This window comes from Eurosta solidaginis, chromosome 5 (genome assembly GCF_040869045.1).
Source record: "Eurosta solidaginis isolate ZX-2024a chromosome 5, ASM4086904v1, whole genome shotgun sequence".
NCBI lineage: Eukaryota > Metazoa > Arthropoda > Insecta > Diptera > Tephritidae > Eurosta > Eurosta solidaginis.
Window position 1 is genome coordinate 127474882 of NC_090323.1, and position 18800 is coordinate 127493681.

An 18800-nucleotide genomic window follows, 5' to 3' on the forward strand; every position below is an offset into this window, starting at 1 on the left:
ATGGGATACGGTTTCAGGAAATGTTGGCTTTGGGTTGCGTATGTAGCTCGATTCGTTTCCACGTCCCATAGGCCATTTAACTACTATAGCCTCCAGCTGCGATAAGACTTTTATTTACTGTGCCTCCAGCTTTGTTGAGATACGCTCATATTGTGCTTCTAGTTGTAATGTTATGCGTGCCACTTGTTCTTTTAATTGTTCTGCAATTTGTGACGGCATGTGTGTTTTCCGTTCATCCAATTGGGATGCCATATTGGATATTAAACGTGTCTCTTGCGATTCTTCTTGGATGTTAAACGTGTCTCCTGGGATTCCAGTGAAGATGCCATTGTCGATGCTTGTGCAGATATTGCAGCCAAGTCTGTATTCGGCACTGTCTGCGGTGTTTCATTTTTTTCTCCCATTTTTCAATTCAATTCAATTCTTCCACATCAGGATGAAAAATGTGTTCATCAACGTCGATTCCTTCCATTTCCATAGCTTCCCTTAGTCGTGTTTGTAGCTCAGATGTATTACCAGTAGTATTCAATCCACGGGCGCCCACTCCTCTTTCTGTTACTGGATCTTCAATTTACTCAACTTGGCCGTGTCCTTGTTGTCCTCCGCTACTCTGGAATTTATTCAACAATTTCTCTTCTGACACCTATTGTAACGAGTTTTGGGGATTTCCTGATAGTTATACACCTTCTGCTAACGTTCGAACTATACTTCAATATCACGTACTTCACAAAAGCGTGGTTTAATCCAGCGGTCCTCAGCTAGTGAAATAATTGTTACGTTCCAATGAAGCGTGATCCAGATACGGATAGAAATTTAACATGCAAATGCAACAACAAATTGATCCATATGGGTCACATTTACGAATTACTTTTTGTGTGTTAACAAACATGGGTGCATACGTCCTACCTCATTGATTTTTCATCAACAACTAAACCACTACCATTAACATGATTTTAGTTTTACTCACATCAAACTGATTAGTCATTCCTCAGCTTGCGCTGCTTTTATACTCTCAGTTGCCTCGTCCGCATATTTCTCGTTTCACCTCGATACTATCAAAACATGTACAATTGTTTGTATGTCCCTATGAAAATCAGAAATAGCTGCTGAAAAATAGTAAGACTTTTACTTTTGCTTTTTTTTCAGTAAGTAATTCGAAACCATATTTGGGCTGTTAAAAACTGAAAAAACTTAAATTTAAAAATAATTCATTATGAAATACTTATAGCTTCAAAGCACAAGAAAATACTCAAGTTTTTTTTCTGCTGACGACGCCAGCTTGTATCAACTCAAATTACATCTGAAGTAAAATAAAAAAAAAAATTTTTACATTGCTTATTTCCTGCTGCTTAATTTTTTTCAAATATATGTGCGAGCCGATTTTTAAAAAGGAGCGATGATTATAAATAATAGGGGGACTCATGTAACCTTATAAATGCCTTATAAAGTGTGTAAACGTATAATTTTATCTAGTGCGTAAACGAGCTGTCAAATTTTGCATGAAAAATCATTTACACAATCTGTATAAATTTACGCGCACATTTCATTGTGTAAACGCGGTAAACTCATAGGAATGCAACCTTGCAGACATTACAGCAGGCATTTTCATCAGAAATCTCCAACATCAGCAAGTAAAGACGTTTTAGTTTTGATTTTTCACTTAATCTTGGCATTTTTTAAATTGTATAACAATCAACAAAATTTTGTTTGGCAATAATACAGCTGATAAACAATCAAGTTTATCAAGAATATTACTAGGTGCGTTCATATGACAGTGTGTGTAAATGGATATAATTTTACACCTTATAAGTTTATATGCTTTCATGAGTCCCCCTAATATCACAATATTTTCAACCGTTTTTTAATTCGATGCAAACATTTTCAAAAGATTGGAGCGGCCATAGTAGGCGTTGCGACTTTTTTTTCAAGATAGTTGAATATGGTTTTTAAGCCAACCTTACGAAAATTTTAGCATTGTAGCTTTAAAAACTACGGAAATATCCCGCTAAGTATTGAATTATCACAGAATTATATTTCATCTTGTTATATTTTTTTTTTACAGTAGTATTGGGTCACGGTTGTTGTTGTTGTTGTAGCAGTGTATTAGTCACGGTCAAAAGATGTAGTGTGTTAAAATTCATTACAATCACACAATTTCTCTAAATGAAAGTAACTGAAAATAAATATAGTTTAAAAAACTAAAAAATACGCTAATATGCTGCAGTTTTAGTATCTACAATCAACTTAGATATTTGATATTGCACCGTATCACAGAGATTCGTGTCTCCGCTATTAAGCACAACTAGTTTTGTAGCGAGTTATTTAACCACTGTCGAAAGTCTTCAATAATTACCGCTAGATGGTCTAACTCTCCTTTGCGCGCCTAACCTAGAGAGTTACAAACAAGCATACATACAAGTGAAGCTATATCTATACTAATATATATTTTGAAAGCCGTTTTTTTCAAAGCTCCAAAACGGCTGGACCGAATTAAATAAAATTTTGCACCTAGTTTTTGCTTGAGCCCGACATGGTTATAAGCAAAAAAAAGTATAAGAATCCGGGAACGTTTTGGAGATATCCCACAAAATGTGGACCAGGGTAACCTTATAACGTGTTCATATTGTCACGGATATTAGCATCACTAAATTATCCCATCACTAAGGCGATGCTAAGGCCATGCCAAGCAGTATTTACGTTAATAATCAAATCAAGTATACACATATATAAGGCAGCCCAGAGAGATGTCACACACAGATGCATTTACTTATACGGCTGTGTGCGCGCGAGAGACTGTAAACTACAAACATTCACATCAATAATTCAATCTTTATGTATCTACATAAACGAATAAATAATTGCGTCTACACATATGTACGTATACGAGCAGCGGAGCGGTAATGCACAAACACATGCATATATCTTATCTCAGTGGTCACAAGAGAGGGCAATAATTTGTGCACGTAGTTGTGGCTGGCTATTTTGTAGCCGAAACAACTAGTAACTTCTGGAAATCGAAGAGCCTAGAAGTATGCAGCGTAAACTATAAAAGCGGTGCAGGCGAGTAAGAAGTAATTCAGTTTGATTTGAGATTTGGATTAAGTGCTATCTAGCGAGCTATAGCAGTATTATTTTGAATAGTAGAGTTTCATTTGAGCTGTAAATCAGTTTGGTTAATAAGCAAGATATTCGTTGCAAAGTATAAGTGTTATTGTGAAGTACTTGAATAAAGGCCATTTTGCATTATTACATATTGGAGTTATTTATTCAACAATTTAGCGATACGAACTTAGCAGAGGGTTGCAAATAAGAGGATTTGCAAGTAAATTTGTTACAATTGGTGTCAGAAGAGGAATTGTTGAATAAATTCCGAAGATTGGGAATACAACTTGGACATGGCAAAGTTCAGTGAATTGAAGATCCAGCAACTGAAAAAGGAGTTGGAGAACCGTGGATTAAATACAACCGGAAATAAGATCGAACTTCAAGCACGGCTACGAGAGGTAATGGAGTCGCAAGGAATTGATGTGGACGAGTTTGTCTTTTATCCTGATGGGGACGAAACAACAACAAAAATTGAAGAGAAAAACGAAACATCGCAGACAGTTACAAACACAGACTTGAACATGATATTGGCTGCAATATCGGCACAAATGTCCGAAATGTCATCACAAATATCCACCAACATGTCATCACAACTGGAAGAACAAAAGACAAATATAACATCCCAACTGGAAGAACAAAAGACAAATATAACATCCCAACTGGAGTCACAGGAGACACGTATTACATCCAAGATGGAAACTCAACTGGCAGAGCAGAAGACATATATGGCATCCCAACTGGAATCACAGGAGGCACGTATTTCAGAAATGACGTCGCAAGTGTCATCTCAACTGGAAGACCAAAAGACATATATGGCATCTCAATTGGAAGCGCAAGAGGCACGTATGTCTGAAATGTCGGCAGAAATTTTGGAACAGGTATCATCAAAACTGGAAGCGCAGGATGCAAAAATGGCTCAATTTCAGGCAGAAGTAGATGATTTAAAAGGTCGTATGGAGCAGTTACAACTAAATCGCCCAGCTGTTTCAGCGAGTAATCCAAAGGTAAAGACACCATCCTTTGACGGTTCTGTTCCTTTCCAGGTCTTTAAGCTACAATTTGAGAAGACGTCGGCAGCTAACAACTGGAATGCTGAAGATAAAGTTGCAGCTCTGTTCGTGGCATTGAAAGGGCCAGCAGCCGAAATCCTACAGACGATTCCCGAAGGAGAGCGGAACAACTATGAAGCATTGATGGCCGCTGTCGAGAGACGTTATGGAAGCGAGCATAGAAAACAGATATTCCAAATTGAGTTGCAAAACCGCTACCAAAAAGCAAATGAGACATTGCAGGAGTTTGCTTCAGATGTTGAAAGGTTGGCTCATCTCGCAAATGCGGACGCACCCGTGGAATACACCGAGAGGGTAAAAATCCAGAGTTTTATAAATGGCATACGAGATGTGGAAACGAAGCGGGCTACATATGCGAATCCCAAACTAACATTTGCTGAAACGGTATCGCATGCTCTGATACAGGAAACAGCGTCGCTTCTGTGTAAGCCAGTTTTCAAAGCACGCCGTGTGGAAGTAGAAAGGCCAGAGTGGGTAGAAACAATTTTGGAAGCACTGAAGGGATCTCAACAGAAGAATGCCGGAGTTATTAAATGTTTCAAGTGCGGCAACCCAGGTCACATTGCACGTCATTGCGATCTTGGTCCTAATAGTTCCAAAAATGTGGGTGGCCATAAACGCAAAGCTGGAGGAGATGAGCAAGAGCGAGTAAGAGGTAGAGAGCTAGATCCAGCTATTGAATGCCCTGTGATATCTGTGTCGCAAATTGGTAGAAAATCGAGCAGTCTTACGGTCAGAGGGAATGTGGATGGCAAGGAACGAGTACTGACTGTAGATACGGGCGCATCTCATTCCTTGATCCGATCTGACTTGGTCAACAGGAGAGTAAAACCGTTACCTGGAGCAAAGTTGCGTACGGTCACTGGCGAGTATAACCAAGTTCAGGGAGAAGTGATATGTGAAGTATTGATTGGGAAGGTCATGGTCCTACACAAATTTGTTGTGGCGGAGATTGTTGATGAAGTTATATTGGGAGTGGATTTCTTGGTTGACCATGACATCAAGATCGATATGCAGAGAAGGGTGATGCGTTATGAGAACCAAGATGTGCCACTTAACTTTAGTTTGGAAAAAGGGTTCAGCAGTAATCGGGTACTGGTGGAGAATACTCGACGAAGGCCACGAAATTCAAAGGTAAAGGTTGATAGATCGAATGGGCCAAATAAATCAAAATCAAAAGTACCTGCGAGAGAAACACTGGCATTGACAAAACCTAAAAGACGCAGGAAAACGAAGCAACGAATTTCCGAGATAGAATGCGAGGGTAGTTTCAAGCCGGAGCGCACTACTGTTGTAAAATGTGGGAACGATACCGATTATGCAAAGAAAATTCGTCCAGCGCAAGATCTACGAAGTGGTTCATTGGCCAAACAACAGAGTGTGAAGGAACGAACCAGGGTATTGAGTGGTACGATGAAACACAGGTACCATGAGAACAATAATTCGAAAGGTTTCTTGGCGGGAGATTTGGTACTGTTATACAACCCTCACCGGCGGAAAGGTGTTCCATCCAAATTTCGGTGCAGTTGGGAAGGCCCGTACAAGGTTGTGAAGAAGATCAGTGATACCATCTACCGCATACAAAGCATTGAGAAACCACGGAGTAGAAGAGTGGTACATTTGGCGATGCTAGCAGCGTTTAGATCGAGAGATTTGTCTGATCGGGACGATCAGACTTAGGTGGAGGGCAGTGTCACGGATATTAGCATCACTAAATTATCCCATCACTAAGGCGATGCTAAGGCCATGCCAAGCAGTATTTACGTTAATAATCAAATCAAGTATACACATATATAAGGCAGCCCAGAGAGATGTCACACACAGATGCATTTACTTATACGGCTATGTGCGCGCGAGAGACTGTAAACTACAAACATTCACATCAATAATTCAATCTTTATGTATCTACATAAACGAATAAATAATTGCGTCTACACATATGTACGTATACGAGCAGCGGAGCGGTAATGCACAAACACATGCATATATCTTATCTCAGTGGTCACAAGAGAGGGCAATAATTTGTGCACGTAGTTGTGGCTGGCTATTTTGTAGCCGAAACAACTAGTAACTTCTGGAAATCGAAGAGCCTAGAAGTATGCAGCGTAAACTATAAAAGCGGTGCAGGCGAGTAAGAAGTAATTCAGTTTGATTTGAGATTTGGATTAAGTGCTATCTAGCGAGCTATAGCAGTATTATTTTGAATAGTAGAGTTTCATTTGAGCTGTAAATCAGTTTGGTTAATAAGCAAGATATTCGTTGCAAAGTATAAGTGTTATTGTGAAGTACTTGAATAAAGGCCATTTTGCATTATTACATATTGGAGTTATTTATTCAACAGTTTAGCGATACGAACTTAGCAGAGGGTTGCAAATAAGAGGATTTGCAAGTAAATTCGTTACAATATAATATGGGTATCAAATGTCAGGTGTTGACGAGTGCTTTAACATGGTGTAGTTATTAGTATCATATAAGACCCCGTTTTTGAGGTATTGACCAAAATATGGACCAGGTGTGGCCCTAGACAATATGTGTTGACAGGTGCTTTAACATGGTGTAGTTATTAGTCCCATATCAAACCCCGTTTTTGGGGTATTGACCAACATATGGACCAGGTGTTGCCCTAGACAGGTTTCCTACAATATGGGTGTCAAATGAAAGGTGTTGACGAATGCTTTAACATGGTGTAGTTATTAGTCCCATATCAGATCCCGTTTTTGGGGTAATGACCAAAATATGGATCAGGTGTGGCCCTAGACGGGTTTCCTACAATATGGGTGGCAAATGAAAGGTGTTGACGAGTGCTTTAACATGGTGTAGTTATTAGACCCATATAAGACCCCGTTTTGAGGTATTGACCAAAATATGCACCAAGTGTGGCCCTGGACAATATGTGTAGACGAGTGCTTTAACATGGTGTCTGTCATGGTTATTAGTCCCATATCAAACCCCGTTTTTGGGGTATTGACCAAAATATGGACCAGGTGTGGCTCTAGACGGGTTTCCTACAATATGGGTATCAAACGACAGGTGTTGACGAGTGATTTAACATGGGGTAGTTATTAGTCCCATATAAGACCCCGTTTTTGAGGTATTGACCAAAATATGGACCAGGTGTGACCCTAGACGGGTTTCCTACAATATGGGTGTCAAATGAAAGGTGTTGACGAGTGCTTTAACATGGTGTAGTAATTAGTCCCATATCAGACATCGTTCTTGGGGTTATGACCAAAATATCGACCAGGTGTGGGCCTAGACGGTTTTCCTACAATATGGGTGTCAAATGAAAGGTGTTGACGAGTGCTTTAACATGGTGTAGTTATTAGACCCATAGAAGACCCCTTTTTTGAGGTATTGACCAAAATATGCACCAGGTGTGGCCCTAGACAATATGTGTTGACGAGTGCTTTAAGATGGTGTAGTTCTTAGTCCCGTGTGAAACCCTGTTTTCGGGATAGTATGAATTGCTTTTTGTTGGAAAGTTAATAGCGTATTTGTTTCTTACTGCGTGAGTACATATTAAAAAAGAATTAAAACCAGAGAAAATTTATATACAGTCTCTCACAAAAAAAGTATACACCCCTTTTTGGAAAGTTCTCACCAACTTCGGCTTCAGCAAATTTATTTTAACTAATTTCCTATAAGAAAATGTATCAAGATATATAAAAAAAAAATTATAAAAAGGTGTATACTTAAGTAAAGGCGTATACTTATTTTTGTGAGTAACTGTACCTATACGAATAGGTATAAACTTGCTAAAAAGGAAAATGCCGAAAGAGCGAACCAGACTAAGTCGGAAAACATCGCACAACGCGTTAACAGCAGCTACATATCGTGCGCAAGAACGCATTCCGATTTATTGTTTTTTCAGTAGATGCGCGTTTAATTACCAATTAAATTACGATTATGCCAATTTAAAGGATCTTTGAATAGGAAGAATGAATGTGGTTTGTGTTCATTGCGGTGCAAAAAAATGGAGTGGCGAGGCGCCAGGTTTATGCTGTGCTGAAGGTAAGATAATTCTTCGTAATCTTCATGAGCCGCCGGATCATCTAAAATCCCTAATTCTCGGCACTCATCCATTATCAAAGTATTTTCTGGATAATGCTAGAAAGTACAATAGTTTATTTTAAATGACTTATTTTGGCACGCATGAGATAAGAGAAGGAAATTCGTGGCAACTTACAAAATTCAAGGTCAGGTATACCATCTTATTGGATCACTATTATCAAACCCGCATTTCTACATGCGCAGTACCTACAAATGTATTTTATTTCCGAGGCTGACCAAACCACCAGTCGCTCAAACATGATACCAGCGTTAAATTTGGAAGTTATAGATGTACTACAAAATTTTCTGCATACATATAACTCCTTTATTTCGAGCTTCAAATATAGTTTAGAGCGTATGGGCAGGTCCGAGCCTGCAAATGATTTTCGGTTGGTTATCAGTGTGGGATGACTCTACAACGACCAATCGAGCGCATATTGAGGCAGTAGATCGCACATTAAGAGACGTAAGATATAACGACAAACCCTTTGGTGGAATAACAATCCTTTTTGCAGGAGATTTTCGTCAGACTTTGCCTGTAGTGGCGAAGGGAACTCGAGCGCTTCCCAAGGCAGTCGGTTCTATGTACCGGAGCGACTCGGAATTTTTCCCGACCAAGGACTGTCATTTCAGTGTAACCCCATTAAATTTGTTATGTCCCTCCCATAAATTGCCATCCTCCCAGCAGCTCCTTGCTGCGGGACTGCTCCATATTCTTTTGCTCCGGAAAGGAGTCGAACCCAATCCGGGTCCGTCTCCTGATGCCGGTCCTGAGAAATTGTTTTGCTGCATCTGCCGGAAAAGAATCTTTTTAGGACGGTCATACTCTGTTCAGTGTGTCTCGTGTAAGGGATGGTTGCATCGGACAGGTTGTTCTTGGCTTGATCCCAAAACCCGACGTCCACGTAACTTTTATAAATCTTTTGTGGCTCTCTGCTGTTCACGCCTAAGAGCGTCCCGTAGTCTACTCCTTAGCGCCCCCCCCCCCTCCCCCCGTCTACCTTCCAGCAGCTCCGCTGCTCAGCAAGCCACAACAAGTACCCGCTGCTGCTCGCGCCCCACGGCGCCAACAACTCAAACGGCTGCTACCACTCATAACTACTATCTCCGTAGTAGAGTCGGTAGCAATGCCGAGCAATGCCCCCTCTTTTCCGGCAGCAATCGTGTAGGTCAGGGAAACAGGCTCTTAGTCCCTACCCCCGTTTGCACCGATTGCCAGCACAGAATATATATGTTTGCGACATCCGCCCAATGCAGCTCCTGCCTTGGGTGGTGCCACTTTCCTAGATGATCAGGTCTCCGCGGCGGCAACCCCCCGACGGGTTTCATTGGGCCATGTTGCCAGGTCATTAACCCAATTACACCAGGTACGCCAATGCTTACCCAAGGACGTCCAGTCTCAGGGCCACAACAGCAGTTGCGTCCTAGCCTTTCACAACCAGGCGTAGTCACCCATCTCTTAGTCCTAGAGTGACGCCGTCTCCCCCGTTCCACTTCAGAATTCTGCAGTTAAACTGTAATGGATTAACTGGGAAGATCACGGAGATAGTCGATTTCATGAAGCGGCACAACGTCCGCATCGCCGCGATTCAAGAGACTAAACTCACAGCAAGATCTGATCTGCAGACCTGTTCTGGGTATAATGTCCACAGAAAAGATCGTGAAAGCGGAAATGGAGGCGGCCTCGCGTTTATCTTACACCACTCAGTGCAATATCATTTATTTGATCCCGACATCGGCCGCAGGGATAGTGTCTTAGAACGGCAAGGCTTATCTGTCCGGTCAGGCGATGCAAACCTAGAAATCATCAACATCTACATCCCTCCTGCCACCTGTGGCCCCAGTGGATACCGCCCTAACATCAGCGCCTTACTCACTGGCTATATTCGCATTATTTTAGGCGACTTCAATGCCCATCACGACCTATGGCATTCAAACTTGCGGTCAGACAGTAGGGGTGAAGTGTTGGCGGATCAAATAGAAGAAACGACGTTCTGCACAATAAACGGAGATGCCCCCACACGTATGGTAGGAAGTTGTCACAGTTCGCCGGATATATCTATCGTGAGCGCAGGACTCGTAAACTGCGTCAACTGGCAGCCGATTGTAACATTGGCATCCGACCACCTGCCTATACTTATTTCGCTCGAGCGTACCGCCGACTTCATTGTCACAGAAAAACGCACTTTCATAAACTTTAAAAAAGGAAAGTGGGACGAATACAAATCCTTTACAGACATCCTCTTTGCTGCCCTCCCAATCCCGACTGATGCTCGTCAAGGGGAGCGTGCTTTCCGCAAGGTCATTGAATCCGCCTCGGCTCGCTTCATTCCCGCCGGTAGAATTCCCGAAATTCGGCCTCACTTTCCGGCGGAGGCCGAAAATTTAGCGAGAGAACGTGACCTTATAAGACAGCTCGATCCCGGCGACCCCCAAATAAGGGATATAAACCAACGCATCAGATTGCTTGTGGATGAACACAAGCGGGCGAAATGGGAGGAGCACCTAAGCGGTTGTAACCTATCTACCGGTGTAGGTAAACTTTGGTCCACCGTAAAGTCCCTATCGAATCCGTCTAAGCACAATGACAAAATTTCCATCGCCTTTGGCGATACAGTGCTGGCGGATGCGAAAAAATGCGCGAGCGCTTTCTGCCGACAATATATAATTTCTGCCGACAAAGATAGACAGAGGGACCAACAGACACGCACATAAGCATAAATTTAGCGCGTCTCCGATTACCATCACCGCCAAAGAGGTTGAGGATGCCATCGGTCATGCTAAACCATCCAAAGCAGTGGGCCCAGACGGCATTGCCATGCCGATGCTTAAAAGCCTAGGGAAAGAGGGTTTCAAATATCACTGGTCGACGGCCAAAATTTACCAGAGATGCCGTTATGAAATTCGTATGTAAAACCACCCCCTGATTTCGAAAATTGAGCTCATTTTTGATTCTATTGTACCGTTTTTGAGATATTTGCAATTTACCGTTATTCGAAAAAACCAAAAAGATGGCTCCCTTTAATTACGTATATCTCACGAACGGGTCAAGCAATTGCAAAAAGGTTTACAGAATCGGAAATACGATAAAATTTGCTATAAATACATCATACCTTGTTTTTTTTTTATGAAAAAATATGAAAAAAATTACTCTTTGCGAGGGCAGCATTCCAAACCCACAACTTTTTTTCCAGATATTTTTTCTTTACGTTAAGCTCTGTTTAATTAGAAAAAAGATAAGCTATCGAAGAAAAGTTATAAGCGATCAAATAAAAATACCCAGGTTCCGCAGTTTCAACGTATACCTCAAAACGTATGTATGGTATAAAGAAGAGTGAAATATCTAGCTATGATCTGTTTCTATTTAGTTAAAAGTTCAATTTATGAATGAAATTACATATATTTTTAACTTTTTTTAATTTATTTATGTTTATACTATATTCTAACAATCTTTATCTTAATTTGATTTTACTATGTAGTCGAAATAATTATGTGTTCTACTTTGACGCTTATTCAGTTTAGGATCGGTTTCTCTTATGAGAAACCAGCAGTAATCACCCATCATTGGGACGTCCCAGAATCCTTGATATCGATTCTCAATTAATTTCATTTGATGATGAAACCTTTCGCCATGTTCGTCACTTTCGTCGCCAAGATTTTCCGGAAAAAAGCTAAAATTTGAGTGCAGAAAGTAAATTTTTAAGGACATATTTACGCCTGGAAAGAAAATATTAGTTAGGTAAACAAGTTATACAATTTTGGGAAATTAATTTTAATAAGCCTTTAATATTTACCCATTTTCGCATAATTATTGATTAAGTCGTTCTCTATCTGCTCGTAGTTAGGGCTTTTTTGTCTACCGAGAAAAGAAGCAACGACCTTTTAAAAGGATTCCCACGCTGCTGCCTCAACTGATGAGAGTAGTCCTTTGAATTGATTATTGTTGATCAACTTTTGTATTTGTGGTCCAACAAAAAAACCTTCCTTTATCTTGGCTTGAGAAATATCTGGAAAAATTATTTTCAAATAGTCGAATGCTTCGCCTTCTTTGTCCAAAGCCTTAACAAAGTTTTTAATGAGACCGAGCTTGATGTGTAAAGGTGGAAGTATGATTTTCTCTCCGGGACAAGAGGGGTGTATTTGATGTTATCCACACCAACGGTAAACTCGACTCTTTCCGGCCAATCCTTTCTGAGGTAGTGGTCCTTACGAGCTCGGCTATCCCACTTGCAGAGGAAGCAGCAGTGCTTGGTGTAGCCACTTTGTAGACCGCATAGCATTGCAACGACTTTGAGATCAGAACATATTTTCCAATCATGTTCTTCATATTTGATAAATTTGAGTAGTTTTTGCATTTCCTCGTAGGTTTCCTTTGTATTTACTGCATATAGATAGCAGGCTTTTTGTTACCAATATGCAATAATACAGCCTTCAAATTCAGTTTATTGCTGTCTATGAAAAATCGCCACTCTTTTGAATCATATGTTTGACCAAACTCTTTGAATAAACCAGGAATGTCGTTGCAGTGCAGTAGCATATACTGTCTTTCTTGGTATAGTGTTTGGAAAATGGTTCGTGACGAGTTCTACAATATATCACCTTAACATCGGATGACACAAATTTAAATTGTTGCATACGAGAAGTGTGGATCTCGGCCTTTTCCTCGGATAGTTCCAAACCTCTTATCCAATCATTAAGTTGTGCTTGTGACAGAACGTTTCTCTCGTTTCCCATGCGAAATTCAGTACAACTTGATTCCCCGCACTCAGATATTACTGTTGACAACGGAACTGGATCCGCAACTGCCTTTGAATGTAGTACTGGTAATGTCACTGTAGGTACGCTGGTATATGTTACTCTTCTTGATCTTCCAACGCCAAGTACTTTTGTTTGACAAATATAACACTCTATTGAATGGCAAGTAGGTTCTCTCCATATCATTGGTGTATCAAATTTTATTTGTTGTCCTGATTCCGACTGAATAAATTTTACTCGACGCGATGTACACAAAGTTTTCGGTGTCCATGGTTTTTCAGCATGTTTAGGCTCAATGCCAAAATACTTGGAGTATAAAGTTTTCATATGATCTGAGAACACTCGTCGTCGCCTTATGATAGTATATTGGCCACACATGAAACAGAACATATCTGGATCGTTATTAGACTCAAATTCTCGCGTCCTTTTACTCATTTAATTTTTTTTAATAAATCACGGTTTTGAAATTTGACTTATGAACTGAACTATCTCCGGCGAGCCTTGCAGATGTTATGAAGTTTCAAGGCGCATTTACTCACATTTATACTCGGAATAAGAATAAAATTGAAAAAATCAAATCTTACCTAGACAGAAAGGTTACTTTTTATACGAAGCCGGGAAAAGTAAATACTACCTGCTTTAGATGTAGGCTTTAAAAATTTTCTGTGTCTTATAATTTTGAAAATCTACCTGCATACTTACCCATAAGTGACGGAAATACATGTTTATAACTACATGCCTACAGCAGGTTTCGAACCCAACCACTCTTCCTTTCGATGCAACCACTCTACCTACTATTAAACAATTCGAGCATTAAAAGTACTATTTGATTTATTTAAAGAAAAAGTATTATCATTGTTATGGTGTTATTCGTTTATCCGGATAATATCCCATTTGCACTTTATACTTTTAATATATGTATGTATACATACATTGAAGCTGTGCAAACTTATTATTTGATCGCTTATAACTTACGTAGTTTGGCATCGATTTTCTTCGATGATAGCTTATCTTTTTTCTAATTAAACAGAGCTTTACGTAAAGAAAAAATATCTGGAAAAAAGTCGTGGTTTTGGAATGCTGCCGTCGCAAAGAGTAATTTTTTTCATTATTTTTCATAAAAAAAAACAAAAATCTGAAATGATAGGCTAATATCTCGAAAACAATCTGGTTGAGCAAAACACAATGTATGATGCATTTATAGCAAATTTTATTTCTGTAAATTTTTTTGCAATTGCATGACCCGTTCGTGAGATATAGGTAATTAAAGGGAGCCATCTTTTTGGTTTTTTCAAATAACGGTAAATTGCAAATATCTCAAAAACGGTACCATAGAATCAAAAATGAACTCAATTTTCGAAATCAGGGGATGATTTTATATACGAATTTCATAACGGCGTTTCTGGTAAAGAGAAAAAGTTGAAATTCGTGGTCCAGTGTATTTATCGCATGTCTTCAACTTGTCTCTTTCCACCTTTGTCATTCCCGAAAAATGGAAAATGGCCAGGGTGGTCCCGCTACTAAAGCCTGGAAAACCAGCTAACATAGGAGAGTTATATCGCCCGATCTCTGCTATCGCCAGTAGCCAAGACGCTTGAAGCCATTTTGCTCCCCTACTTCAAAGCAAATTTGCAGCTAGCCTGACATCAGAATGGCTTTAGAAAACTCCATAGCACCACCACCGCGCTAAATGGCATTAGCACCTAGATAAATTGTGGTTTAAATCAGAAACCCCACCATTGAAGAGTACTCGTTGCGCTAGACCTATCAAAAGCTTTCGATGCGGTCAACCATGGCACGTTACTGCAAGACCTGGAAGGGTCTACCCTTCCCCTATGTCTTAAAAGGTGGACCGCAAATTATCTGGGTGGTCGGCAGACATTGGTGCAATTTGGAAATGAAACATCAAAACCAAGAAGAATTAAACAAGAGGTGCCACATGACGGTGTCCTATCCCCACTTTTGTTTAATTTCTACATATCTAAGCTACCTTCGCCACCAGAAGGAGTTACTATCGATTCCTACGCCGATGACTGCACAATAATGGCCACAGGCCCAGGCTACCTCCCTGATCTCTCCGGTTTTTTCGCCTCGCGAAACCTGGCATTATCACCGACTAAATCCTCCGCGACCTTATTTACAACATGGACGTCCAAAATGTCGACCATTTTGAACATCCACGTCGATGGCACTACGCTACCGACTGTCCTACACCCCAAAATCTTGGGTGTGACGTTTGATCAGGATCTACAGTTTGGTGAGCACGCAGCGGCAATTGTTCCGAAAATCCAGAGCCGTAATAAAATCCTCAAATCCCTTGCTGGCAGTACTTGGGGAAAAGACAAAGAAATGCTGTTACCACATACAAAGCAATTGGCCAGACGTTTGCGTGCTACGCGTCCCCTATATGGTCGCCAAGCCTAAAAACTACCCACTGGAAGAAGCTACAGGCCTGCCAAAATTCTGCGCTCAGAACCGTAACGGGCTGTCTTCTTATGTCTCCAGAACGATATCTTCATAATGAGGCGAGAATACTCCCCATCAGGGAGAGATGAGATGCTAACCAAACAGTTCCTGTTGAATACCCAGAAACCTGGGCATCCCAACAGACATCTGATTGATGAGCCAGCACCGCCTGGGGACTTAAGGAGTCATCTCCGTAAGCATTTTGAGGAAATACGGCACCTGAGAACTCAGCCGTATGAAGCAAAAAAACACAAGCAGGTCCTTGGTGAACTCCAAAAACAGTCGTCGGACCTTTATGCCGGGAATTGCCCGGTGAATCCAGGGAAAATCGAGTCCCTCTGGCTCAACTTCGTCCTAAATACTGTAACAGGTTAAACTCTTACATATCCAGAATCAACCCCGACATACAAAATGTATGCCCCGCTTACAATGTGTCCCCACATGACACCAACCATCTCTTCAATTGTAATATGGAACCAACGCCTCTAATACCCCTTTCATTATGGTCCACCCCTGTCGAAACAGCAAGTTTCCTTGGACTCCCGTTAGAGGATATTGATGACAATTTGTGATCGGTCGCAGCTATTAGGTGGGGCGAAACATTTCTACAACAATAACATCAACTCGAGCTGATATTGTCAAATCATGCTTCAAGGCATCTTTATTATGGAACACGTAGAGACATTGTGTCTGCGAACAAACATGAGAGCACATCTGAACGGAAATGTTAGTACATTTCCCCAGGATTTACTCGACATAGGAGATGGTAAAATTTCCAATGAGAACGGTTACTTTATAGTTGATTCAAGGCTTGGTAATGTGGTGCATAACTTGGACGAATTAATATTGCAAATTTATCCGAATATTGACCATCTTTGCAGTAAGCCATATACCTGGCTATGCGAGAGGTCTATTGTTTCACCAAGAAATAAAACGGTAGACGAAATTAACAACATATTTATAGATAGAATTCCCAGCGAAACTAGAGAGTATTTATCAACTGACTCTGTCCTCAATTAAGAAGATGCCGCACACTACCCTACTGAGTTTTTAAATTCTCTTAATCCCTCTGGCTTACCCCCTCATATATTAAAGTTAAAAAGTAACATTCTAGTTATGTTACTGCGCAACTTAAAGCCACCCACGTTATGCAATGGGACGAGATTACAAATAAAACGAATGCATAAAAATATCCTAGAGGTAACAATCCTTACGGGTCCAGCTGCAGAAGAAACATCGTACACACCTCGCATACCTATGATTCCGACCGATATGTCTGTCCAATATAAACGGTTGCAATTTCCAGTGAAAGTTTCCTTCGCAGTGACAATAAACAAATCGCAAACAAATGTTGAACTGTGTTGGTATTGACTTACGGGCAGAGTGTTTTACACATGGGCATATGTATGCTGCAATGTCCAGAACTGGGAACCCTCAGAATCAAGCTATACTACTGTCTTCAGATAATAAAACTAAAAATGTAGTATATTCTGAAGTACTTTGAAATTTAGTGCTATGTGCTTTTCTAATAATCGAATGTAAATATAAAAGAAATTAATATTCATATTTAAATGAATATCGAAACCAATATGTTCTACTTACTTTAAAACATTGTGTATTTAATAGTAAAGCATCTTTAAAAAATGTAAAAACTGAACCTGTAAACAACGTCGCGCACGGGATGCTAGTATAATATAAGCGTGTTAAAAAACGTGTGATGATGATCTCTCGTAAAAATAGGCTGACGGATAGACCGATGAACGGATGAGCAATGACTGGTTTTTTCAGTTGACTTTAGTAGGATATCAAAAAAAACTTTTTTTTGATTTTTTTCGTGAAGTTCCCCCACATCCTGCAAACCCAATCCCCCCCTCCCCCCACCGCTCAACTTCCCACTGAGGATCCGCGAATATTACTCGGTGTAATGTTCATTCAAAAGCTCGTTATTGCCGAGATTGACTCTCCAGACTTGGTCATTCAACTACATTTTGCTGTTCCAGCTAGTACTTCATTTCGCTTATCTCTTGGTCGGCAGTTTTGCCAGAAATAACCCTCTGCGCAATTTGTTTTACTGCCGGCCATTTATGTATATGCATATGGATATAATTCATTTATGTACTTTTTAAATTGAAAAAACTTACCTAAGCTTATGGCTGTTTTAAAAAGTTCTGGTGGTATATTAGTTGCACGTCCGTCAATCGACATGGGTGGTGACAGATTTTCTCCCTCGGCACCACCACTCAATGTTGCCAACGGTGGAGGAGAGCAAGTATCTGAATAGCAGCTACCTGAACTTCCAAAAATAGTTCTTGGAGGCTGACAACTGCATGTGTCTATATTATTGGGGTGATGAATCGGGGAACCCCCTGTTGAAACTGGAGGATTCATATACATACATGTACACGGCGTATGTAATGAGGATGGTGATGAAGGCTGGTTATGTTGTAAAGTACGGACAGCTACCCAAAGTTTTTTCATGTCACTCATAGTTAGCTGGTATTGAAGCCGATAACGAAAATCACGTATATCGTTTTCACTTAATTCTAGAAGATCACTTCCATCGATTCGCTCGACTGCAAGACATTGTAGAACTTCGGAATGCATATGTTTATCCTTAGCCCATTTAATAACGTCTTCAACCTAGCCACGCACATAATTTCAAAATATGCAACAAAATAGCATTTGGTTCATTACTTTACCTGCCACTCTTTGCAGTCAATTTCAGATTCGCCAAACTTATTGTTATCCAGTTCCTGTTTCGGTTCCTTTTCACTGCATTGACGATCATACATCGTTTCCATTGCCATCGTCGTAGATACACCAACAGATAATAAGGCTTGGGAGTTGTGGTTTGGCTTGCTTGCACTTTTGCATTAGCTAAACGGCATAACAAGAAGTTCAATATAGAACGTCGTACACAATGGATTTGGTAAATCTAGAACTGCAGTCGGCTGCTAAAACTCGTTCAATCTCGGGAGAGGTGTCAAAAGACGCATCTCTAATACCACAGGTACTTTAAAAGGTCATCTTTGTTATTATGCTTGAAACATATTTTTGTTTTGGGATTTGCTCCACTAGGGATACGAATTTCGATACGATACTTTTGACATTCGATACTGATACTCGATTTATTTTGGCATCGATTATTTCCCCAGCAGTATCGAATAGAATTTTGAGTAAAGCGCCAAATACACGACACGAACATTTCCGCGAACATTCCGCAATCTTGTTCGCAGCTTTGGCCATACACCATACGGACTTTTGGCCGAACATTAGTTCTCTTTCAGACAGCGATGAATACGGACAACAATTATGCTGCAGCAATATTGCTCGCTGTGGCAATTAAGCGTAAAA

General features: G+C 40.4%; 1 protein-coding gene across 1 annotated transcript in view; it reads right to left on the reverse strand.

Annotated features, from left to right (window-relative positions):
* The window catches only part of SMSr (Sphingomyelin synthase related), a 208580-nt gene extending 190032 nt beyond the window's left edge, over positions 1-18548 (reverse strand). The window contains exons 1-2 of the mRNA XM_067788583.1: positions 18146-18548; positions 17588-18086 (exon numbers count right to left, since the gene is read on the reverse strand). Of these exons, the coding sequence (XP_067644684.1) occupies positions 17588-18086; positions 18146-18253 (607 nt within the window). The 5' untranslated portion in view covers positions 18254-18548. The remainder of the gene's footprint in view (positions 1-17587; positions 18087-18145) is intronic.
* Between the last annotated feature and the right edge of the window lie 252 nt (positions 18549-18800).